The sequence below is a fragment of the Sebastes fasciatus genome, chromosome 6 (genome assembly GCF_043250625.1).
Source record: "Sebastes fasciatus isolate fSebFas1 chromosome 6, fSebFas1.pri, whole genome shotgun sequence".
Taxonomy (NCBI): Eukaryota; Metazoa; Chordata; class Actinopteri; order Perciformes; family Sebastidae; genus Sebastes; species Sebastes fasciatus.
The window spans coordinates 1,549,761-1,576,682 of record NC_133800.1 but is presented as its reverse complement, the minus strand read 5'-3'; the positions used below and the strand labels follow the sequence as shown (position 1 = coordinate 1,576,682).

Below are 26,922 nucleotides of genomic sequence, written 5' to 3'. Positions count from 1 at the left end.
CTGACCCGGTATGGGCTCTGTGTCTCTGTTACTGCTGGGACTGACCCGGTATGGGCTCTGTGTCTCTGTTACTGCTGGGACTGACCCGGTATGGGTTCTGTGTCTCTATTACTGCTGGGACTGACCTGGTATGGGCCCTGCGTCTCTACTATTACTGCTGGGACTGACCCGGTGCCATCTTTCTGCTGGGAACGCTCGGTACGTGTATAGAGGCTTTCTCTCCAGGTTTGTACTGGACATGAACCGGGCTTTCTAATTAACCCAATTTCAGCATGTTATTCTGTTGAAAACGTAAATGAATGCTTTCAGAGTTACAGATTAATGGCAGTAGGGCGCCAGCTGGAGTCCGACAGTAGTCATCCAGTCCAGAACCATCAGGATTTGGTCCAGTTAGATCAAACTTGCCCTGTACATACTGATGCTCAGAGCTCTGTAGTCCAGCTGTCAGCTTGTTTGATGGCGAGACAGTTGGTAGGTGTGTGGTGGCGTGTTGGAGGAGGCCTGCTGATGGCGTGTGGTGGAGTGTTGGAGGAGGCCTGCTGATGGCGTGTGCTGCAGTCAGCGCTCATGGCGCTAGTCGTGGAGCTCTTCACCCCTCTGACTGTACTCTGACACACTGTGACGGCGGGAGCACTTTAGGCTGACCCGGCTCCTCACCTCCTGCCTGACGGACAGATTAAAGGACCATTAAGTATAATTACTGTTTCAGCTGGAGAGGCCAACTCATCCTGTCACAAATAGTCACAAATTACTGAACCTCTGCCCCCGAACGGCTCTTAAACTCTGAATCTCATTACATTCCTCTACTTTCTGACTAAGTTTGGGCTCTGACAATAAATAAGAAACGGACAGGCAAATAGTGACTAATGGCAACGAGACTTCAAACTGGTCTGAACAATGTGTTTCTGTTTATTTTTACCCAGTCAGAGTGAGTGTAGCAGGTATAGTTGATGTTGTATTTTTGTAGTTTTTGGTGGATACGTGTCTCTGGACCAGTCAGACTGAGCGTAGCAGGTATAGTTGATGTTGTATTTTTGTAGTTTTTGGTGGATATGTGTCTCTGGACCAGTCAGACTGAGTGTAGCAGGTATAGTTGATGTTGTATTTTTGTAGTTTTTGGTGGATATGCGTCTCTGGGCCAGTAGGAGTGAGCGTGGCAGGTATAGTTGATGTGATGTGTTGGGTTGAGCGGTGAGCGGTGTGAGTGTGTGGTCTGCTGCGCTGTCGGTCTGATTATGTAAAGTGCGGTGAGATGGTGTAACGCTGGCTGGCTGTTGCAGTGGTTTGCCAGCTCCAGAGGGCTTGTTGCCAGTTTTACATGAGAATACGCAGCAGCAGCGCCTCGTAATGTTCTCCTCTCTGTATCCAGAAGAAAACCCACACTGCCGCCCAAGGGAAACTGGTCGATACCATCAACCCAGCTGGAGGCCCAGGCGGCAGTCGAGACTTTTCCCATTTTTACATCAACGCTGATGTTTATTATGGGATGTGCTTGTACTGTAAGCTGCCCCGTCTCCTCCTCATTTGGCCCATTATTACACCCATGGTGAGAACAAACAGTTTCCCTACTTAATAATTCACATCACTTTCATCTGATACTCAGTTACCATGGGCAATTTAGTAGTTGAATAATTTTGTGAAAAATTCATTTATTATGGCTGTGCGTTATGAGTGTGGAGAGACGGCGAGTGGAGTGGTGGAGGGTTTTAAATTGCGTCTGTGGAGCGAGGGATCCGAGGGTAGGTAATGTGTTCTAATGTTCTCAGCCATATGCATTGTTTTCAGGGCTCATCGGTTTTACATCGATTCCCACTGAAGTGTTTAATTGCATCATGAATATGATCTAATTCTGTCCTTTTCACTGAAACTGGAGCACTCTCTGCAAATGATGTACGGCCTTGACAGCACCACATCAGGATGTATTTTATATGGAATGTAAATTATAGTGTTAAATTAGCCTGGAAAGATAACTAGCTGGCGCGGGGGAATGGACTCAACAGTTTAATTTAGTGTCAAAAGGCCGTGAAGGGATAAATCACCTCTCTCTCCCTCTCTACTCTGCCATATTAGGCTTTAATCATTCTCCTTTTCTTGTAATATCACTTGTTTCTCGCTGCTGCCTCAGGAATCCTTGAGAACCACGCCGCACAGCTCACAGCATTAGTTCACTGCTTCACTTTGAGCACATGGAAGACAGTGTTTCCCCTTTTACTTTGACAAGTTTTTCCTTCTTCAACTAGTGGACACTTTACAGCAGATCCACAATGGTACTGATAGATGTGGAAATGACGCTGTTACCAGCAGCAGCGTCTCTGAGAAAGAGGTGCTGGGCTTCATGGTGTTCACCAAACACATGACAGCCTTTAGGTCGGTTTTAGGTAGTGTTTGTCTCGGTGGCCCCGCCATTATCTGGACTCTGGACCCTCCGTGACCCCCATAGGCGCCTGTGTCTGCTGTGATGGTGACCTCAACAACAACTAGAAGGAACCAGCTGGTCAAGAACTGGGCTTTATGTTCCCAGAGTCCTTCACTTCAATTCACTTGTCAGGCAGGCAGAGAGGATCATGGGAGAGCTGGAGGACACATGACACCTACCTGCCTGGTTAGTGATAGTGGGACACACAGCAGGGCTCCTCCTCTGTACTGCTGATTTAGATGGCTCTCTGGAGAAAAGGCCCTTAAATTATCAAGTGGGGCTGTAGTTGTTTTCCTTGTTGTTTTCATCTCCTGGGAGGGTGGGATGTGTGGGGGGGGGGGCTTTGGAGAGGAATTGGTATGTTAAATGAGCTATGGGAGGTCTGCTGAGGCTCTTTTTTTTGAGTCGGGGTTCAGTCAGACGAGAATTGCTGCGCTGGGCGTTTGCGGCAGCTGTGTGAAGTCATTTTCTGGGAGTGCAAGCGGGAGAGAGGTGCGGATTAGGCAGCGCCTCTGAGCCGGAACAAGTCTGTCTGGGAAGGGATGAAGGCTACAAACCATAGATCTAATTCCCGCTCACGCTGCTCGACAGCAGAGACGCTCACACACAGCCGGTGTGAATTAGGCCCATTTGCTCCCCTCAGTCTGAAGCGAGCGAACACAGGAGCAGACGGGGAGAAGTTGACAGACTCCTCACATCCTGCCCTCTCTCTGTTTCCACCTCCTCACGCTGTCTCCAGCTCGCGCTGCTTTTTATTGTTTCTAGTGCTGCAGGTCTTTATTATTGCTGACATTAACATGAACACAGGTTCCAGTGTAATCCTGGGAGGCTGAAAACACACAGGGCATTCCACTGGCTGGGCAGAAAACGGCTGCACCTGTGGCCCCATTGATTGCGTGCTTGCAGCTCCGATGCTCTGACGTTCATGTCTTTTTAATGTGGCTAATGCTTCGCCTCAGGTCATGTGATCGCCCTGAGGTGAAGGAAGGTTCGTGAGACCGCGTGCAGCGGCGGAGAAGCTGATTGGCCGTCCTTCTTCTTCTTCTTCTCCCTGCCTTATGAACACATGCACCAAACCAAATCTAGAGCCCTCCTGTCAGCACACAGGAACCTGACCCCAGAGCCATGCAGGGGGGAGGCTGAGATCAATGTGCTGACCCACATACACTGCTCCCCGGCCTCTTTGTGATTGGACACAGTTTGCTTGTGGGTCAGCCACAGTTTTGGAGAGGCATAGGTTCAGACCTGAATTAACCTGTGAATGTTATCATCCTGCAGGCTCTACAGTGTTAACAGTATTTCTGCTTTCCCCCTCGATTCCACCACTATTAGAAGTCTTATTCCACAGAAGCTGTAAAAATCAATGGACTTGCTTTAGTTATTAAGGCTGGTTTTGGAGCTGTGTTGGTAGTGGGGGGAGATGGAGATGTTGGTGCGAGGGCCCGGTTCTCTCCCCGACCCGTTGAGCTTGTCTCGGCCATCACGGCCCTCTGCAGCCTGCGAGCCCAGTAATGAGTTGTATTACATGCTCTGTGGTGGGCTTGTCTCGTGTTCGGAGGCTGGATTCGGTCTTTGTGCTGTGAATGGAGGGAAAGCTCTTTGTGTGTCTTGGAGAGGCGCTGAACTGAGACGGTGAGCAGCGAGTGAAGCTGATGAGGAGCGAGCGAGTCCTGAGAGGAACATGTGGATGCCGGCAGACAGCGAAACATCCTTGTATATGTTTGTGTGCACTTGAGCGTAGACATGTATCTAACAGAGTGTCTGCTGCTGCTCTCTGTGTGCTCTCTGCACAACTGGGTGGATTTCAAGGAAGTGGAAGTTGAATTAGCCTCAGTTATTCGCTTTACTTATCCTACATTTTCAAATGGGCTGCCAAGAGCTGGTGTATATGGTGTGAATGAAAATCTAGTGGAGCCGGCTCATTCATCACTGGAGCCTCTCATTGTGACCCGCTAGAAGGACTGGCGAATGGCCTAGCTGTGGGCTAAGTGATTTTATGAGGCTACATCACAGGGCTCAGGTCTTATTCCTTTTTGTAGGAATGCATTTTCTACTTAGATGGCAACAAACTGCATTTGCACTTAAAACATATTCTGTAATCTTCTGTTATTTTACATACAAATTGCATCCTGGGCGATGCATTCATCATTGCTCATATCCAGCCCACTCCTAAATGAAAAATGTATCTGAGATGAATAATGGATCCCTCCATAGTATAATTTTGTGTTTCTTGAATATAGTCGAGAGTTCCTCCTCTGCGTTATCCTCTAAATTTTCCCACCTTGCCTGGATGAAGTTTTAGAGGAGGGACATATGAAGAAAAATTACTTATTTACCGTGGTTATTGTTTACGGAGACTTTTTACAATATGAAGCTTCCCCAACACACACATAATATTTAGAATATGCCAATGTAAAATAAAAAGCATACGGCCGCAGTGACTTCAGGGCAGTCCACATTCATACGCTAGTCATCCTGATCATGTGGCGTAGCTGGTGGTATCTCACCTGTTTAGTTGGGAGATGAGGGGGTTTGCAGCTAGCTAGCTGGCGTATACAGGTGCTGGTGTAGTGTGTGTGGTGGCGGTGTTGGGGGGGTTCCTCTGGGGGCTATGGGTGGCCAGCCTTCTGTGAAGCCGGGAGAATTGAGGTTGAGTAGCTGAGCCCTCTATCTTTATCTCTAATTACATGGTGAGTCTCGGGGAGATTGGGCAGAACCGACTGTAACACAGCAGGTCTGAGGATGTGAAGTAGAACCAGGTCTGGTGGGGACGGTCTCCCCGGGGAGTCCCCGCCGGTGTTCTCTTGTCTCCACGGCAGCGCCGCAGTGCGCCCGCCGGGGGAGGAGCACGCCGTGGCGCCGGCAGCCCACTCTGTCGTGCTCTACTTGCTCCTGTCGTTTTCTGTCGTCCCCAAAGTTTCCCAGCCCGTCCTGGGAGACATCCTGACACCGAGCTGCAGATGGGAAGCATTGGACCGAGGCGGCTGGTGTCACAATGTGGATTGGAATTCACAGTTGGGATAAAATATGAAACAAATATGTCATTGTACATATGTTTTCCTGCGTTTGTTCATCCAGCTGTTTCCTGGCTCCCCTCTGCCACATAAAACTGGTTTTGGACTAATGTTGTATTCTGGGTCCGGTTCCTCCCCTGGAGCTGGTACTGTGTTGTATTCTGGGTCCGGTTCCTCCTCTGGAGCTGGTACTGTGTTGTATTCTGGGTCCAGTTCCTCCTCTGGAGCCGGTACTGTGTTGTATTCTGGGTCCGGTTCCTACTCTGGAGCTGGTACTGCGTTGTATTCTGGGTCCGGTTCCTCCCCTGGAGCTGGTACTGTGTTGTATTCTGGGTCCGGTTCCTCCTCTGGAGCCGGTACTGTGTTGTATTCTGGGTCCGGTTCCTCGTCTGGAGCCGGTACTGTGTTGTATTCTGGGTCCGGTTCCTCCCCTGGAGCCGGTAGTGTGTTGTATTCTGGGTCCGGTTCCTCCTCTGGAGCCGGTACTGTGTTGTATTCTGGGTCTGGTTCCTCCTCTGGAGCCGGTACTGTGTTGTATTCTGGGTCCGGTTCCTCCTCTGGAGCCGGTACTGTGTTGTATTCTGGGTTTTACTGTTGACGTGCTGCTGTTTTGATGATATGAGGCAACACTATCAAAGAGAACACACTTCACTACAAATGAAGAAGCAGAATTATTCCCAGTCAGTTAAGTGTCCTTTGATTCTTTTGCAAGTTTAATCTGCAGAAATCGATAAAAGGATGCGTGTTGAGCTTGGGAGTCAACAGCAGCCGTGTTTGATGGGTAAACGGACGAGCCAACGGATGATGTGGGGGAGCATTCATCTTTCTGTAGGCAAATTGGGCCGCTAGCTCCTGACTAATTGATTGATTGCATGACTTGCTGATACAATCAAAGCCCGGCCTGATTTATGGCGATAAATCGATTGATTAATAAGGTTTAGTGTGCAGGGGTCGGTCCGTGATGGGGGTGAGAAGTGGGGGGAAGACACCTCCGAGTCACACATCCGTCTTGGAGCCGTCAGCCTTGTTGGTTTAGTGTGGTAATAAGAAAGGCCTGGATCTCCCAGCTGACATTTACAGAGCGCCGGCTGGCTGTGACCCCCCCCCTAGATTAACCTCCACTTGTTCTCATAAGCACCACTGATATTAAGAGATGGCGAGCAGCAGCAGCAGCAGCAGCCGGGGAAAAATGAAGTGTGACTTTCTTCGGTTCACCGTTTGCATACATCATTAGGGGGAACAACAGAAATCAATTTCACATTCCAGAATAAATAAAAGTGAATATGTTGAGCAGCGTAATGCGAGGGCCTCTTGTTGACTCTGTTTAAACGTTGATTTACAGCAAGATGGAGTCCGCTGGCTGCTCTCGCCTGCCTGTCTGCTGCCTGTTCAGAATATGAAATGGAAGTTAAACACTGTGAATCTCCGGTGTGGGGAGGAGGGCGCTGGACGTGTGGGCAGCGTAGCATCAAATAGATTGTGTTTCCTCCCGTGTAAACGCCTAATGTGTGCCGAGCGCTCTGACACAGATGAATGTAAGGAATTTGCTGTAAAGACTTTACGGCCCTTTTGAGAGACATGGCTGGGAACTGGTAGTGTGGAACCGGCTCCACCCCCCCGAACACACATCCACACACACACGCATGCACGTACACACACGCTTTGCACAAGTGCTTACACATGCACACATGTCAAGGCACACAGCCCTCCAAGGAGAGCAGCTACATCAAACTGTTCAGGCTGGTGCCGACATCAGGGATACCTTTTATTTGCTCTGGGTCAGAGATGGCGGCCCTGATGATGTGATGCGGATCGTCTCACCGACCCGCTCCACGCTCGCCGCTCTGTTATGGCACAAAATAATCCTGCTGATTCTCTTGACCAGACTCATCATTTAATATATGAGAGCCACCTTCTGCTGCAGAACGGGGCGAATTATGAAATGATTCATGTATAAACTGCCCTTTCAAGTGGCTGCTTCCGTTCTGCGTCTGCCAGATCGGCGAGTCTTTGTGACGGCGCTCAAAGCTCTCAGCTGCTTGTTGTCAGCGCTGGTTTTATTCCCACTCTCACCGCTCTATTTAGATCCATTTATTTTTGGTTCAAATGCTGTAAAATGAAAGAGCGGTGGAGAGAAGGAGGGTAAAGGAGCGTTCCCTCTCTCTCTCAGACAGGTGGCCCGGGTTTATGTCGCCGGGCCCCAGGGGCCCCGCTAACCGAGTCTGAGCGAGAGGAGGGACCCGTCTCTCAGCGCTACACAGGTGGCGTGAAACGCAGCCCTCTCTCCACACCTGAAATATTCAGATTCTTCCAGCGGCGTCGCTTTGATCTCGCTGCAATCGACAAGGGAAAACGGAGAGAGTAGGGGGGAGAAAACAACAAAAACAAGAGGAAGAGCAGCACACCTGAGAGCCAACAGATTGACATTTCTTAAGAGAGAATAAACAATGGCGGGTTAGCTGAGTAGCGTGGCTCCGGCTCGTCGTTTCAGGTGAAAGTGGGCCACGGCGGCGATGGCTGCATCTTTGGAGCCTCTCCCACTAACTGACCTCAATGGTGAAGCTTCACAGAGACTCATCCCCCCCACCCCCGCAGTGCACTCCTCTTCCTCACTTACAAAGAAACAGCAAAACAAACCTTGTCCCCAATTTTATTGTGTAACTTCGTACCATCTCTGCAGTTTGGAGGCTGTTTGTGTTGTTGGCTACTGTGAATCCTCGCCGGCGCTCCACATCTGAGGTTATCATGTCTCCTCTCAGGTTTCAACCCACTAGTCTGCTAATGAATCATAGGACTGTGTAATTAGTCACCCTGCATGTACCACACAATGACAATAGACACCCTGATTGTAAGCACAGAGTTTGAGAGGAGCAGAACAATGGTGGTTCCTAATGATGATAAATCAGGTGTAGTAATGGGCCTTCGTTTGGATCATTCAGTCACAGATAGTAATTGGAGGACATTTAAAGTTATTCATTGGACTCAGCGTGGGTACAGGCTGGTTTGATACCATGTTTTACTATTTAATAAGTGGAAGTAGAGCCTCCCTGATCGTACTGAGATCTGTGTTACTTCCCAGTCTATCAGCGAGGAATAAGAAACGAGTGTGTGCACGTGTGCTCAAGTGTGCATGTTGGAATTAAAGAGAGAGAAGTGTTGACAAGTAGGCTGTGCTCTGGTGCATCAGGCGCCAAAACCTCTCTAAATGAAGCCGGGTATGACGAATAATGGCTGACAACACCAGTCACACCTTTAGCTGATGGTTGTAACGCTCACACGCGTCTCCTTCCTTTTGTGAGATTTAGCATGCTGTTTGAAGACAGCCTGACTGACTGGGGATTAATTATTTTGGATGATTTATCAGACTTACCAGTCCAGAGTTTAGAGAGGTGTCAAAATTAAATGTGATTTTCCTCGTTGGAAAGTCCTCACAGTGTGTACACCATGTTTCTGCTCTGTGCAGTCAGCTGCTGCAGGGTGGACCGGGATCCCCAACCTGGGGCTCAGGACCCCACAAGGGTCACAACATACATCTGAGGGGTCATGAGTGCGGAAATTAACATTTTCTATCAATATTATATATTTTATTTATTCAACCACTGACAATGAGTCAAAAGTAGACTTGGCTTCATGTTAAAGGAACAGTTTGACATTTTGTCTGTCTGTCTCGCCATGCATATCTGTTAAATATGAAGCTGTCTTTACACTAAACTAAGCTAACCATCTCCTGGCCGTAGCTTAGCCTGGACCTTTGATAACGGGAGATGCCTGGTGATAGCGAGGAGGTATCAGGTGAATTCAGCCCCCCAATGCTTCCCTGTCAGAGGCGGCGTGCTCAGAAGTTAGAGGCTCTTCCCGCCCAGCTCCCTCTGTCTGGACAGTCCAACAACAAACGCACGCACGCCTGCATGCACGCACACGCACACGCACACGCACACGCACACGCACACGCACACGCACACGCACACGCACACGCACACGCACACACACACACACACACACACACACAGACAGTCCAGATAAGAGTTCCTTTTGGATCTTTCTCATGGACCGGCGCCATGGTGCGCCCCCCCCCCCCCCCCCCCGCCCCCAGTGGCTGTGTGTGTGTGTGTGTGGGGGTGCCAGTAATAATGTTGAGGCCAGACTAGACTGCAGTGATTGGGGCCATTGATTGTGGTGATTTGATTTATTGATCAGCCCCCCCCCCCCCTCTCAGATGCGGGGCTGATCTGAGGCAGCGATGGACGATCTTCAGCCTCACAGAGAACGGGAGGCGACGAGGAATGTATGAAAGGAAACTACACTTATCTTAATCACACACTGGTCCTGCTGCTGCAGCCTCTTGTGTGTGTGTGTGTGAGGATGTCAGCGCACGTGTGTCTCCGTGCATGCATGTGTTCCCAGCCGCTCTTTTGTGCGAGACCTTGTGTGTGTGTGTGTGTGTGTGCGGTAGGGGTTGTGAGGCAGTACAGTCACCAGGCAGAACAGAGTGGATCTATAAATTGATGGAATTCAAAGCCTCCAGCATCGATTACCATTATAACAAACAGCAGCACACAGAATGTCTGATTATTTTTAGACAAAGATTCTGTGCTCTCAGCAGCAATTCTGCTGATGCTGTCACACTTTCAGACATCTGCCTATGATTGCAATTAGATGGGATACAAAAAGAAAAATAATACCCCATCTGCATTTTCCCCTCTCTCCTCCTCCTCCCTATTTTTCCCTCTTTAATTTGTGCTGCCCGAGCTCAGTGCACACAATAGTGATTTGGACTCAGTCTACCTCATTGCAGTACCTTGGTAGTTTTTTTCCCAGTTGTCAACATTTTCCACCATGGGCTGTCTTTGTGAAAGGCAAGAAAATAGCTTACCACTACAGATGTAATCAAGACGAGCTCGGTTTAATGAATCAATGTCACATCTGCTCCAACACAATACATTAGTGAGCCCCGCGTTTTACCTAAAACATTCACACTGGGACAGATTCTTACTGTTCATCTCTCTGCTTCCATTCCTGTCAACAGACGTTGTCTTTGTTAGACTCTTTACCCTCTGTTTGCTGCCGACCGTAGACATAGAAACATAACATAACATAATATACTTGTGTCTTTTTACACACGTTTGTCTACATACCCAGCAGAGTCTGCAGGGACCACTCCCTGCAGTCTCTGCTGACCATAGACCTGTTAATGCCGTATGAACCTGTCAGATCAGGTGAGGCCGACAGGGTCCGTCTTTGGTCAGAGCTACATTTGTAAGCTACGGGACATGTGAGGTTTTTCTGGCGTTCAGCAGTTCATTTACTGACTGCCAATCGGCTGCAGGTCTATCCTGTTAAAGCCAATAAGCTTCTTGTTTCTTGGTCTTTGGTTTTGAGTCAGAAGTCACCGATTGCTTTCCCCTCACAGATTGACTGGAACACACCAGAACTGCTTCCATGCTCAGAATCCCTCTTTCCCGTCCCTGCAGCCCCAGTGACAGTTCCGCCCTCCCCAGGGGAAACTCATCAATTATGGCTGGATGTTTGACTGGCAGAGGCTTAATGACAGCAGCTCCGTATTGACCCGACTGACACACACTGAAAACTTGGTCCCAATCGTCCTTTTTAAAACCTGTCAAATGATTACAGAGAGTTGAACTCGCCTCTTTAAGTGTTGGAGACATCAGAAGCATCTACATGTTCATGCAAATGATCCCATGAAGGGTGAAGCTCAGCATAATGGAGGCAGATACGCATCTCAAAGGTGCCCTGGTTGTAGGTTGAAATGGATCACATCTGATTAGGAAGCAGAGGAAAAATCTCCGTTAGTATCTTTTGTCTGCAGATATAGCGCTGTGAGGAGTTCCTCCCATCATCAATCTGAGCAACACGACCAGAGAAACAAACAGTGTGTTCTGCTTCACTTCCCTCCAGAGAGACAGACAGTAGGCTTCATGGCCCCCCCCCCCCCCCGTAATGGGCTTCATGGCCAAGGCCCCCCCTCTGTAATGGTCTACAGACTGTGGGGGTGCTTTCAGAATAACCACACCGTTCTGGTTGCATACAGTATTCAGCATTCTCTGGGCTGAGCTGAAGTAAAACGTGAAGCCAGCTCTATGCCACACTGTTATATCTTAATACTTCTAAAATCCACTCACAGTCACTTCTAGAGGACTTTTCTCTTGGTGAGATTAGTCGGTCTGAGGCCGTTTGAATGTGGTGGAGGTTGGCCGGCTTCTCTCTAATCTCCAGGAAGGCTCATCCCAGACGGACTGAAGCACTAACAGCACTTTATAAAGTCCTGTCGCCTCATGCTGGCCATGATTCACCAGGAACGACACACTTCCTCTCACCAAGTCAATCCTCAACATCTGGATACTTCCAAGTGTAGAACAGAGAACTAGAATGAGAGTAGAGCAAACATTCAGCTGTTTACCGCGGTCATTTGACTAATTCAAATGAAATGGTGATTGTTGTTAGTTGTTATGGTGACAACAGACGTCAGTAAAGTGTGTCACACTCACTAGTTGGACGACCACCGTCCGTCTCCTCTTGATACTCATCATGTAGCAGCGAGCTAGTGGAGACCCTCAATACGCTAGCGTTTCTACTCCACTGCTCGCAAAACCTCACCTCAGTGAGTCTGCCCCTCGCTGTGAGTCGGTCTGGTTTATATGGAGGCTAGCCCGCTACGATGGCCGCCGCTCTGACCCTCCTGCTGTGTTGATTAGAATGGGATCATCCGTTCTGCTTTCCTTCTATTTCTATGGTGTAGAAATAGAGCAGTTACTTAGCAGCAGTGCTAACCAGATGTTTAAACATAGATCGTCTGTCTTTGTTACAAATAGGAGGTATGACAAGAGACATGCAGCGTCTAGTGGACAGATCCCAGTTGGTTCTGGTCCCATTAACAGACCAGAACCACCACTGAACTGGTCCAGTTGAACTATGTCTCCCCTGCAGCTTCTTTCTCTCTTGTGGACTCTTGTTGTCGTCAGTTTGAATCAGCAGAGGTTCAGGGAGTCACTGCACCCGGCTGTCATAGAATATCATCACTAATATTTTTGTAATATGTTGATCAGTGAGCTTTAAGGTTTAGTTTCATTTTGGAGAGAGTCACGCTTGACCTTTACCCCTTCCTCTAGTCTTTATGTTAAGATAAGCTAATTAGCTACTGGCTATAGATTTATATTCAGCGTATAAATGAGAGCGGTATCAAACTATCGTGAGTGGCACATTCCTTCATTAAGTTGAACACAGACGCTCTCTGCACTTTATTCACGTACGTACTCACTATTGCACCAAATGTGTATCGATCCGCTGTTGAAAATAGTCCCCATCAGATGCACTGTTTATTCCTGTTTTGTAAAAGCTGCAGTGTTAATCCATTGTTGTCAGTAGAAATGTATGATTTGGCCAATACAGTGTCACAGGAACCTTTTCCTGCCAAGGTATAATATATATAAGGTTTAATATATATAAGGTATAATATAAGTATTATATAGTATAACATAAGTCTATAAACTCATGGAGCCACTCATAGTGTTCACCTCAGACTTTAACCACTCTGTGACTCGTTAATCCAGGGACTTGAACCAGCAGCCCTTCAATTACCAGCCTACTTCTCTGACCGTCCCACGAGGACGCCGCACCCCTCATTTTCTCTCGTTTCTTCCTCGTGTGATGATTTATTAAATTGCCTTTAAGTAAGACTGCAGATTAATTAAAACACAGTCAATTTAATTTCCCGGCGTCATATATAAATTCACAGTGGTAATTGAATCCCTATACTCCACTTTTATATGGTAAGATCCTCATCACTTACTGAGGATGAAGAGGAGGGGAATGTACAGACGTCTGTACTGATGAAGAGGAGGTGAATGTACAGACGTCTGTACTGATGAAGAGGAGGTGAATGTACAGACGTCTGTACTGATGAAGAGGAGGCTGTGTGCTGAAAGAGAAGGGAGGAATTGGATGGCGGATCGATAATATTGGATTTGTGGATGTCATGTGGTGAAGCTGAGTCCAGCATGAATGCATGAAGGTTGTGATGAAATGCTGCACAGACAGCTTTGAATAGTGATCAGATATCAGACATGTAGCCGGGTGGAGCTCTATAACATGTAACTGGGTGGAGCTCTCAGACTATAACATGTAGCCGGGTGGAGCTCTCAGGCTATAACATGTAGCCGGGTGGAGCTCTCAGACTATAACATGTAGCCGGGTGCAGCTCTCAGACTATAACATGTAGCCGGGTGGAGCTCTCAGACTATAACATGTAGCCGGGTGCAGCTCTCAGACTATAACATGTAGCCGGGTGGAGCTCTCAGTCTATAACATGTAGCCGTGTGGAGCTCTCAGACTATAACATGTAACTGGGTGGAGCTCTCAGTCTATAACATGTAGCCGGGTGCAGCTCTCAGACTATAACATGTAACTGGGTGGAGCTCTCAGTCTATAACATGTAGCCGGGTGGAGCTCTCAGACTATAACATGTAACTGGGTGGAGCTCTCAGTCTATAACATGTAGCCGGGTGCAGCTCTCAGACTATAACATGTAACTGGGTGGAGCTCTCAGTCTATAACATGTAGCCGGGTGGAGCTCTCAGACTATAACATGTAACTGGGTAGAGCTCTCAGTCTATAACATGTAGCCGGGTGGAGCTCTCAGACTATAACATGTAGCTGGGTGGAGCTCTCAGTCTATAACATGTAGCCGGGTGGAGCTCTCAGACTATAACATGTAGCCTGGTGCAGCTCTCAGACTATAACATGTAGCCGGGTGGAGCTCTATAACATGTAGCCGGGTGGAGCTCTCAGACTATAACATGTAGCCGGGTGGAGCTCTCAGACTATAACACTATAACACAGGAGCCATCAGCCGGCTGCTGCTGGAGCAGAGGGCTGATCTGGGTAAAGCTGGAGGCTGCTGTCATGGACTGAATATCAGTGTGGTCAATATAAAGATGTGTGCAGGCGATGGGAGAGAGAACAGACCTGAGATCAGTGTGGTCAATATAAAGATGTGTGCAGGCGATGGGAGAGAGAACAGACCTGAGATCAGTGTGGTCAATATAAAGATGTGTGCAGGCGATGGGAGAGAGAACAGACCTGAGATCAGTGTGGTCAATATAAAGATGTGTGCAGGCGATGGGAGAGAGAGCAGACCTGAGATCAGTGTGGTCACTACTCCAGCAGCAGCCGTTGGCTTCAGGAGGAAGCTGTGTTTGTTTGCAGGGTGTATGTCAGGTTATTGGGTCTCTACACGTGACTGCCCACCCTCCCCCCGTCTCCCTCTCTAGTCCCTCCCCCCCTCCCTCCCTCTCTGGCGCTCTATAGCTGTTGCAGGCGTATTGATTATTTCAAATACTGATTATCTAAAAGGCCTTCTGCTACTGTAGGCATTGGATTTATTTTGGCTTAATTATTTATGGGCCAGGGCTAGCTGTAAGTATTACTGCTGTGAGATCATGAAGGATTACATAGTTAATATTCAGCAGTGTATTTTTATTTATGTACTCTCTCTCTCTCTCTCTCTCTCTCTCTCTCTCTCTCTCTCTCTCTCTCTCTCTCTCTCTCTCTCTCTCTCTCTATCTCTCTCTCTCTCTCTCTCTTTGTGTATAGAGGGAGCTGAACTCGGTGGCGTCTGATCTGGCTGGTCGACAGGAAGAGAGCGAACATTCACACAAACACCTGGTGGAGCTGAGCAGGGAGTTCAAGAGAAATGTGCCTGAGGTGAGTCTAGCATCCCTTCACCCCCCCGGTCTCTATGTGTCCTCCTCTTCTTCACTTCTTCAGCAGGTATACTGACCCCCCCCCTTGCTCTACCAGTAGCTCAGTGGTTAATATTTAAATGCTGTTGCCTTGCAGTAATGGTGCTACTAAAGGTAACGACACACCTCTGCTGCTGAACTCCGACACTAGATGAAGAAGTTGTGTTGGCGTCTGAACTGTCAGCTGATAGTGACTCCCTGCTGATATCTGAGGTGTAACAGGAAACCTGTGAGGAGCAGGACTCTGACTAATGAATGTTAAAGGAGACAAGTCCTCCAACATCACTATTACAAACACAACATATAGTTTTATTAAAGACCAATACATTGCAGAAGAACATTTTAAAGGATAGTTTAGCATCTTTTTACGTCTGTCTTAACACAAAGCTCACAGTGAACGTGTTTCCTACATCGGCTGTGAAGAGACGAGGTGACAACATCCTCAGTCCTCGGTCAGCTCGGGTTAATACGAGGCTTCAGCTGTCTGATGGGACAAATGAAGTCTTTTTGGTAGATATAGTGTCTTACTCTCCGTCACCTTGTCTAACTCTGAATAAGATATTCAGATGAACTTTCTATCAGCACAGAATCAGGTGTGTGGGTTTAGTTGTGATCGATTTTAGAAAGCGGTCTCATCTGAGGCCACTATGAACAGGAGGGATATTCTATCAGTGGACATCATACCTGCCAACACTCCTGATTTCTTCCTCCCGGGGGTCACAATTCTCCTGTTTTTCTCCCGATTTTCACCTTTTTTTCCTTTTCGTTATCTCAACCTGTTTCAACCTGTTACAGTGTGTATAATCCCGACTGTTTCCACCTGGACGACAGCAGAGATACACCAACTGTTGTTTCCTGGCAGGAGAGAGCAGTTCACGACACCACAAGTTTGAGCTGCGCTTGCCGCACTTCACAGCGACCAGCAACCGACGTCGGGCTTTGCTCTACGCAGAGAAAAGCCGTCGTTGCATAATGCTAGCTGCTACAAAATAACAATCAATCAAACTTAATTTATATAGCACCTTTCAAACAAGTCAAATGCAATTCAAAGTGCCGGACAGACGATTGACAAAATGTAGAATGTTAATGGATTTAGAGAATAATGTACATCAAAACAACCAATATGAAAGTTCATTGAATAAGAAAGCAATAAGAGATGGGTATTCAAGATAATAAAAGATGAATAAAATACAAGGAAATAAAAATAACAATAAAAATAAATAAATAAGCAGATTGTATTAAAATAATGAAATTAATACTATGAAATAGAATAAAAGAGATAATAATGATCAGCAATAAAATGTTGATAAAACAAAATAGAGTAAAATAAACACTATAATGATGATGATAAATAAAATAAGTATAAACAATAAAACCATAAAATTATAAAATTATGAAGCACTACATAAAAGCCAGACTAAATAGATGGGTTTTTAGTTTACGTTTAAAAATATGAATATTTTCAGCTCCTCTCAGTTCCTCTGGAAGGTTGTTCCAGCGGCTGATCTACAGAAGACACATAAAGCAGCATCACCAGATGTTTCTGTTCTGCTTTGTGGAACAACTAGAAGAGAAGAACGTGTTTCAGAGGTCAGAGGTCAGAGGTCATAGGTGGCGTTGACTCGTTGTGCCTGAAAGGAGCTTCAGTGAGAGACGGAGAGAGAAATGGAGAGAACTAAGAGAAAGTAATAATCAAGCAGGAGCAAAAAACTAATGAATATTAGTTTATTCCAGAGATTCACACCAGAGGGGAGAATTATTCTGTTTTGATCTCCTGAGAATTAAAAGTCAAATTAAAAGTAGGTCTTTTTGACATAAAAATGCTGTTGTAGTGAACTTATTATTTAGTTATTTTCATTCTTTTAAAGTCTCCAGAATGCAGGAAACTGCATGAAATTTGCGGACCTGTAAAATGAAGTTTTACCCACATTTAACTGTACCTGACAACGGCTATTGATCAATTAATATGCTTTTTTATTGTTAACTGTATATTTATGTTACTGTAGCAGTGATATTACTATACCACTAGACTATAGTATGCAAAATGTTATTCGTCTTTATTTATGATTTTATTTTGTATCCGATGTTTGCTGTCATTTTCTCGGGTCCAGACCTCATTCTCTGCTTCTGAAAGACAAAATGACATTTACGGTGGACTGAAGAGAATACAGGAGAAGCTGAATCTATGAATGATACAGATGTGATTTTGTCCTTTTTTATCATCTTCTCTGAAATGATCATACATTGACATGTCAGCTGAAGTCAAAGAGAATCTTTCTATATGAGATAAATGAGCCCTGAGGCTGTTTGCTGCCGGTCTGTCTCCGTCTCAGTCTGAGTGTGTAGTAGCAGCCTGCTGCTGCTGTAATCTTGTCAGTATAATACAGGCGTTTAAGACAGGATCAGGCTGTCACCACTGGCAGCACAATCCCCTTACCTGAGGCTGTGGGAGCTCGCACAAGTCTGGAGCTCTGAGCTCCAACGCAAGCTCCTGGAAAGCCCCACTTTTCAAACATGCCCACTCAAACCCTTTAGGTTTAACCACTAATACCCCACAGCAGCCCATAGCAGCAGACCTCACTCACTCACACACACACACAGGCAGTGTAACGGAGAGATCCATTAACATTAGAGCTGCTCAGCTGGGCCTCACTGGGGCCGGTGTGAGTCCTGAACAGGTGGAGCTTCTGCTAAATAAAATGCTGAGACTGACTTTCCTGTTTTTGGTGTGTTCATAGGAAGTGCGGGAGATGGTGGCACCTGTTCTCAAGAGTTTCCAGGCCCAGGTGAGTCACGTCTTTACACAAACATTCTGCAGAATAATGAAACACAGAGAGTCTGTGAACCGCTGAGCTTCCTGCTCCACGCTGTAATGTACTGTGACATGTGTGCTGGATATATTCTGATACGTTGAGCAGAGCCGATCAGTGAATGAATGTGTGCTTTGATAGATGGGCTGAGGAGGAATCCATGGCATGCTCTCTGTGTTACTGCTCATCTGCTGCGTATTGACTGATGCCTTTTCTGTCAAAGTGAAGTAGCATCTATCTGCCATTAGATGATCAGATATCTGGCTTCTCATATTTTCTTGGCTGAGACAAGCCCTCATTTCCTGTTGTGATGGTGCATTCACCGTGCCCCCTCTGACGTGGCCATATTGAAAAAGTCATCTGATACCTACCAAGACTCTGCTCCAGCCATTAAACCAAGGTCATAAATCACATTTGTGAGCAGCATTATGGTCCGCAAAGCAAAGGCTTATGGAAATGATACCACAAATATGTTGTGAGTCTGTCTCTCCCCTCTAAACTCCGCTCAGCACTGACCTGAAAGCCCTATCATCGGTAAACACGAGAACACTCAGCATGGATTGTTCACTTCTCTTGGAAGTGATTATTGGCACATTGTTTTTAATGCTTTATAATCGACTATATGGCCGAGTAGCCGCGTTCCCTGGCAGGAGCTATCACCTTCTTCAGTACTACACTCGCTGGTTGATTCGTGTGCTAATTCAATTACTGCAACTGTAAAGTTACACAAATATCAGAAGCACCCTTCCATGTCTTTTATTGTGCAAACAGGAACCCAGAGGATTCACTGATGTCTGACGACTGGGAGCCCAGAGATGTTTCATAGTAGATAAAATAGATGGCTGATAATGAGCCACCATGGTTGTTTTCCTGGTGAGCTGCAGGGCTCTCAGGGTACCTCTCCGTCTCTGTTGTGTAACTTCCACCAGCTTCTCTTCTGCTCATTGATAAGGACGCCAGCTCGCCACGGCTGTTTTTTTCATCCGGAGGTGCAGCAAGCAACTCGGCACACCATAATAATATAATCCTCCGGTGTTTTCTGATACACTATGACCTTATTGGTAATGTCAAACAGCTTGCGGAGGCTGGTGAACTTTACCCAGCGGTAGTGTGGCCGACCTGGGTGTAAGCTGTGGGACCTGGACCTGCTGCTGCAGGGGGGGCTCTGGGATAGACTACAGCTCTGCTGTACAGGTGGTGAGAGGTCTCCTGGCTGTGTGAGGATGAATACAGTACATGTGAGGAAGAACTGGGTCCCCCCCCCCACCTCCCCTCCCAGTCTGGAGGCCCAGAGGAGCGCCTCGTGGTATTTGGACCCTCATCACGCCACTTCTAACGGAGAAGTCGGCTCCTTTGAAGTGTTTGCGACATGACAGGTTCTCTTTCTTTTCTTTTTCATTTCAGCGTTCCCCACCCACTTTCCCTCTCTTCTCCCGTCCAATCTCGCCTTCTAATTATCGCTAACCAGGCGACTGATTAGAAACACGTTGCCGACCTAGTTTTTCTTGCGAGGAGCTGAAGGAGGAGAAAGGGTTAATCCCAGAGCTGGTGGCTGTCATTGGTCGCTTCCCTCCTTCTTCTCCTCTTTTTCGTTCTGCTCTCCTCTTTCTTTCCCTGGAAGTTTGCTAATGAGGTCCCGTCAGAGCTGAGGAGAGGTGTTAATTTGGCCTTGTGAAGTAGGAAGGAGATTAAGGACAGTGAGGAGCTGAGTTTACGGCTTAAAATACACCGCTGTCCTTATTAATCCACGGGGCCCTGGGAGACCGGCGTTTTTGGTTTTATAATGAACACTGTCTTCTAATGAAGGTAATTTTAATAAAAATGTACGGAGAAGAAGAGGAGATGGTGCATGTCTCCGTGGTCTCAGGCACACCTTTGGGGCTGAGGGATATGACAGTTATTTCTCAAATAAGCGATCGCTGGAGAGCCGGGCCCGTTGGACCACGCCGTTCACACCAGAGTCGATGTACCGAAAGCAGTCGCTCTCTCCAAAACTATGTGAGCTTCTCAATGCAATTTACACCTCCCTCTCACTTTAGAGTGTAAACCCCCCGCAGGATAAACCTTTGTGAGGCGGAGAGAAAGAAGAACAGTGACGGATTTCTTCTTGTATGTTTGTGAGAGGCCTGTACGATGTGAATACCAGTCCTCTCCTCTGCAAGAGAAAGAAAACAGCAGTATGGCTCCCTAATTACTGAAACTTGCTTTACAATGATAATCCGTGGAGTAATTTAGCGTGCACAATGAGAGTTGTGGTGCTTGCGCAGATGGAGATTCTGATAAATAGTTTGTAACGTGTAATTAGCAGCTCTGCCGGTTACATACCATTAACCCCTCAAGCTCAGGAATCATTATTGGCCCTCATTATCAAGCGGCAAGGTACGATGGAGCTGACTAGACATCAAAAACATCAAACCGCTATTAAAGAGCTGCGAACGGGGGGGCCGCTGGACACCTGTTCAGGAGTCTAACTGTGCCATTCCCTCCCCCGAGGAGGGGAAGTGATGATGTGGGGGAAGACGGGGGTTTTATGTGGGTTGTTGTTGGTGTATTCTGGCTATACAGCAACTTTTCAACTCCATGAAACTACTGAGGAAAGAGAACTCAAAATGGCTGCTGCTCCTCACCCCTAACCCACCGAGGAAGAGAGAAGATGTGTTATCATCATCATCATCATCTAGCTATAGGACAGGAGACATCCCTGAATCAGAACCACCACCCTGGACCCCGTATACAGCTTCATCTAACAGATGATGTGACCCGGTGGAGGAGCAGCAGAAGGCGTTCTGCCCCACAGTTCCTCGCCCTGAGCTCGCCGCCGTGCAGCGAGGTAGGCAAACACGGCCTTTGATCATCCATCGAGAGACGACCAGTTCTTCCTCCTTTTGATTAATTCCTGAAGGAAATGATAATTTCTCTTGAATGTATGAATATGTTATGAATAGTGGAATGAATCAAAGAGTAAAGGATGATAATTAATTACAGCGCTATGATAAAAGGCTGTGGGTGTTATGACGCAAGCTTCCTCCGTGTCATTATGAGAGGCTCCGTAATTACCTTTCTGCACGAGCCAGCGCTCCTGGCGGCGCTGGCGGGGAGAGTGGCGCTCACTGAGTGAGTCTAACGGTCATAAAGCTTTTCCCTGCCTAATTGTCTGAGGGGCTCTATGGCACTTTCATAGATGAGGGACTGCGCCGTTAGGAAAAATGCTCGGCGACGCTACAGCTTTTCCAGCTCAATGAAGACAGATCTTCATCACGGGCTAAACCTGGCGGTTATTAGCTACAGGCTGCTAACGTGGGAAGATGAGGTCACAGTCAGACGGCGTGATGCAGAAGCTGCTGCTAGACTGCAGGCTTCAGCTTCAGCTTGATGTCTGTACTGTAGTACATATTGTACATTACAGGCCCGTGTTGATGTCTGTACTGTATATATTGTACATTACAGGCCCGTGTTGATGTCTGTAATGTAGATATTGTACATTACAGGCCCGTGTTGATGTCTGTGCTGTAGTATATATTGTACATTACAGGCCCGTGTTGATGTCTGTACTGTAGTATATATTGTACATTACAGGCCCGTGTTGATGTCTGTGCTGTAGTATATATTGTACATTACAGGCCCGTGTTGATGTCTGTACTGTAGTATATATTGTACATTACAGGCCCGTGTTGATGTCTGTACTGTAGTATATATTGTACATTACAGGCCCGTGTTGATGTCTGTTCTGTATATATTGTACAGTACAGGCCCGTGTTGATGTCTGTTCTGTAGTATATATTGTACATTACAGGCCCGTGTTGATGTCTGTTCTGTAGTATATATTGTACATTACAGACCTGTGTTGATGTCTGTACTGTATATATTGTACATTACAGGCTCATGTTGATGTCTGTACTGTATATATTGTAAATTACAGGCCCGTGTTGATGTCTGTACTGTTGTATATATTGTACATTACAGGCCCGTGTTGAAGTCTGTACTGTATATATTGTACATCACAGGCCCGTGTTGATGTCTGTACTGTAGTATATATTGTACATTACAGGCCCATGTTGATGTCTGTTCTGTAGTATATATTGTACATCACAGGCCCGTGTTGATGTCTGTACTGTAGTATATATTGTACATTACAGGCCCGTGTTGATGTCTGTACTGTATATATTGTACATCACAGGCCCGTGTTGATGTCTGTACTGTAGTATATATTGTACATCACAGGCCCGTGTTGATGTCTGTACTGTAGTATATATTGTACATTACAGGCCCGTGTTGATGTCTGTACTGTATATATTGTACATCACAGGCCCATGTTGATGTCTGTTCTGTAGTATATATTGTACATCACAGGCCCGTGTTGATGTCTGTACTGTAGTATATATTGTACATTACAGGCCCGTGTTGATGTCTGTACTGTATATATTGTACATCACAGGCCCGTGTTGATGTCTGTACTGTAGTATATATTGTACATTACAGGCCCGTGTTGATGTCTGTTCTGTAGTATATATTGTACATTACAGGCCCGTGTTGATGTCTGTACTGTATATATTGTACATCACAGGCCTGTGTTGATGTCTGTACTGTATATATTGTACATTACAGGCCCGTGTTGATGTCTGTTCTGTAGTATATATTGTACATTACAGGCCCGTGTTGATGTCGGTGCTGTAGTATATATATTGTACATTACAGGCCTACTGCTATCTCTCACTCCCATCCTCCCATCCTCCCATCCTCCCATCCCCCCCCCCCCCCGGCAGGGCTGCCAAACTATCTCTGATGCCGTCTTTTGCTCGGCCGTCTCCTGCTCGGCTGTGTCGGGCTCATTCGAGCAGCAGGCCCGGCCCAGGATCTCCAGGCCATTACCTATTCACAGCACGTCCAGGCCTCCAGCCTATTGTGGGGAACATAATGGGCTCCAGGGCCATGTAAACCAGCGGCTCTCTGCTCCGGCTTTATCACTGGTGTCCTCTTCATACTAAGGAGAGGGAGGGAAGGTGGGAGTCGGAGGAGAGAGAGAGCGATGGAGCACAGGGGAAGGGATGTGGGAGTGTAATTGGACACATTAGATAATACCTTCCTTGAGTCTTTTACGTCCTCTGCATCTCCAGAGGGTCAATGTCCTCACCTGTTCTCCACATCAGCACAGAAAAGCTGCTTTGACCCAAACTCACTTCACTCCTTCAGTATTTATTACTTTAAAGTTGACTTTTATTGATTAGGATTAGTCAAAGTCCAACAAGCTTATATATACAGTATATATGTGGTTATTGGATCAAATGGCTGTTCATCTTACCTCTGATACTTCTTCTCATCTAATGCCAAAGTCTACACATTGACAAATGTCACCGGCACTGCTGCTTTTTTAAAGGAGGGCTCATTTCATCTCACAGATCCATTTCAGAAAACCACTTACAATTAGCTCCTTTTTTAAATTCACCAGTTACTTGTTGTAATAAAATGTTCATTGACCCAGTTTGTTCCTTTAAAGACAGCCAGTGTGACTTTTGGCTGAACAGTGACCACTGGCCACAAGTGACGATTACAGAATAATAAGAAATGATAAAACGTAGTGCAGACTGAACACAAAGTGAATATTAGAGGTGCTGTGATGCCTATAAATTAAATTCAAAGAGCCGAGTGCACATGTACACATTTGCTGTGAGACAAAGATGCATTGGCAGGTATTGCAAATGCAGATGATCTGGAAGCTGTACGACTCCACTGAATGTACAAAGACAAGAGCAAAACGAGAGGAACTGGACCAAGTAAGAGGAATAATAGATAATAGCAGCTAAACAGTCAGCCCGTATGTTGCTAGCTAGCTAGAGCTAAAGTCTGAATAGCCGGGACAAATTTGTCAGCAAACATAAGCAAACCCTTACCCACCACCAGCTATTGGTCACCTCCGTAGACTGTATAAGAAGTGGACGTAGTCACAGTGACATCACCATGACGTCACACATTGGTTTGTGGACTGACGTTTTGAAGCCTCGAGTTCGGCATCTTGGCTTTTGGCCGTCGCCATCTTGGTCTTTGGCCGTCGCCATCTTGGTTTTTTGGCCGTCGCCATCTTGGTTTTTGGCTGTTGCCATATTGGACTTTGGCCGTCGTGGTTCCCATCTTGTTTTTTTTGCAACCAGAAGCGACACGAGAGGACAGAGCAAAGTACACTCGAATGCTGAATAGGACATTTTTAGGCAAATTTTCACCAGAAGACCCATGACACATGTCCCGTGTGAAACCAGAAGTCAACGGTGATTTATTTGTCACATAACTTCTGTACTTAAGTTACAGCACTTCTTCTTTATTTTAACCCAAACCACCATCTCTTACTAAACCGAACTAAGTAGTTTTGTTGTCTCAACCTAACCAAGTCGATCTATTCCTAAACTAACTTTTATTTTGAAAAGACTGGAACAGATTACCCCGGATAAGCGGTTGAAGATGAGAGTGGATGAGTGGTACAGAAATTGACGTGCGTCACGTGTTGCTTGACATTTGTAGGAGAACGCACAAAAAATGTGAAAAAAATGTTGGTAAGAAATCATAGGAATATGTATGAGGATACATTGATTGAAGAGAACTTGAAACTAGTGATTGAGACCATAAACTCATGGTTACAATGTTTACTGAGGTGATAAATCAAGAGAGAAGTAGGCTCATTTTCTCATAGACTTCCATACAGCCAGAGGAGTCGCCCCCTGCTGGCTGGTAGACAGAATGCAGGATTAAGGCTCCACCTCTCAGAACCTGGAGGTTGACCTCTGGTCAGAGCAGATGAGGCTGTCACAGTGAAACCCTTCAGTGTGTTGAATTTAAGCAGGAGTGAAATTAACTCTTCATATGTAAGAGGAATGATGTGTTATTCTTTTTTAAAGGTTGAATGCAGTAATCTTGCATTAAAGCTGTAAATGGGAATGTAGAAGATACGCATGAATGAAAAACTAAAACATTACGATAACTCTTGACTAGCATATTTGAACAGGAAATACATTCTTGTCTCCAGCGTTTGCAAACATCATAAAATTGAAGACATTTTTCTACCCAAACACGTACATGAATTCCTGCAGAATGCCATCAGTGTGTTTGTGAGACAGTAACTTTCAAATGAAGCGTCATCCATTCAGTAAATGACTCCATGAGAAAGACAGTGTTTGGGTGGCGGTGTTTCACCATATCTCAGCTCAGATTGGGCCTTTTGAACAAGTTTAATATATGTGAGCGCCCTTGTTTGGTGACTGATGGTTGTGATTGTGCTGCTGGGTGTTTTTGTGCTGAGACGCCTCAACCTTTCCATCAGCCGTCCCAGTGTCAGTCTTCCTCCTCCTCTGCTGTGATCTGATGTGTGTTTGTTTTCCTGTCCTGACTGATGCCCTGTCGGAGCATCCTGGTTGGGTGTATTCATCATTATGGATGCGTGTTTAGAGCCAGGGATGCACACCAGGTAAAGAAGGGGGGGAGGGGCGGGGGGCTATGTTATAAATAGGCACTTGGCTCTCTAGCCATGTGGAATTGATGAGTTTCAGCACATTCTGCTCTGCAGTGCCAGGTTTAATTTCTACCGTCCTGACAGCACAAACCTCAGAGCCCGGAGACGTCACGCCTGACTGCTGCTGCTGTGCAAATGTTAGCCATGTTTGAGGATGGACGCACGCATAGCGCTGACTGCACCGGGTGTACATGCGCTCCTCTAAACCCCTGTCACCTTAAGAGACAGGCAATCACATCCCCCTCCCGACCCCTCACCAAACAGACACCCTGCAGCAGCAGCAGACAGTAACTAATCTGAGAGGCAGCGTCTAATACGGCTCGCCTCAGTCCAACATGGTCCCCTACTAGTTATGAGACAGGAGAGAGAATCCCAACATGGTCACCTACTAGTTGTGAGACAGGAGAGAGAATCCCAACATGGTCACCTACTAGTTATGAGACAGGAGAGAGAATCCCAACATGGTCAACTACTAGTTATGAGACAGGAGAGAGAATCCCAACATGGTCACCTACTAGTTATGAGACAGGAGAGAGAATCCCAACATGGGCAACTACTAGTTATGAGACAGGAGAGAGAATCCCAACATGGTCAACTACTAGTTATGAGACAGGAGAGAGAATCCCAACATGGTCAACTACTAGTTATGAGACAGGAGAGAGAATCCCAACATGGTCACCTACTAGTTATGAGACAGGAGAGAGAGGATCCCAACATGGTCACCTACTAGTTATGAGACAGGAGAGAGAGAATCCCAACATGGTCACCTACTAGTTATGAGACAGGAGAGAGAGGATCCCAACATGGTCAACTACTAGTTATGAGACAGGAGAGAGAATCCCAACATGGTCACCTACTAGTTATGAGACAGGAGAGAGAGAATCCCAACATGGTCACCTACTAGTTATGAGACAGGAGAGAGAGAATCCCAACATGGTCAACTACTAGTTATGAGACAGGAGAGAGAATCCCAACATGGTCACCTACTAGTTATGAGACAGGAGAGAGAATCCCAACATGGTCACCTACTAGTTATGAGACAGGAGAGAGAGAATCCCAACATGGTCAACTACTAGTTATGAGACAGGAGAGAGAGAATCCCAACATGGTCAACTACTAGTTATGAGACAGGAGAGAGAATCCCAACATGGTCAACTACTAGTTATGAGACAGGAGAGAGAGGATCCCAGAGAGCAGCAGCACACTGCCTCTCCTGGCTCTCTCTCAGCTGCTGGCAAGAGCACAGTTAAATTAGCCAATAAAAATGTGTGAAATCGGTGGCTCAGCGCCGGCGAGGACATGCCAGGAGAAATAAACATCAGCTCTCGTACAAGCAGGAAAAGCTCATGTGAGGAGGAAGAGGCGGAACGGGAGAGCTGCTGCGCCGATTCTCTGCTGTGATCCTCTGATTTCAGGCCGAGAATCAGAG

General features: G+C 46.6%; 1 protein-coding gene across 6 annotated transcripts in view; it reads left to right on the top strand.

Annotated features, from left to right (window-relative positions):
• The window catches only part of cux2b (cut-like homeobox 2b), a 118,649-nt gene that overhangs the window by 35,142 nt on the left and 56,585 nt on the right, over positions 1-26,922 (top strand). For 5 of the 6 annotated variants that reach the window (XM_074637072.1, XM_074637069.1, XM_074637068.1 and 2 more), the window contains 2 exons: positions 15,040-15,150; positions 17,927-17,974. In XM_074637072.1, the coding sequence (XP_074493173.1) occupies positions 17,939-17,974 (36 nt within the window). In that variant the 5' untranslated portion in view covers positions 15,040-15,150; positions 17,927-17,938. Of the gene's footprint in view, positions 1-14,717; positions 14,863-15,039; positions 15,151-17,926; positions 17,975-26,922 lie in introns of those variants that run through there. The other variant, XM_074637070.1, reaches the window with a different exon arrangement.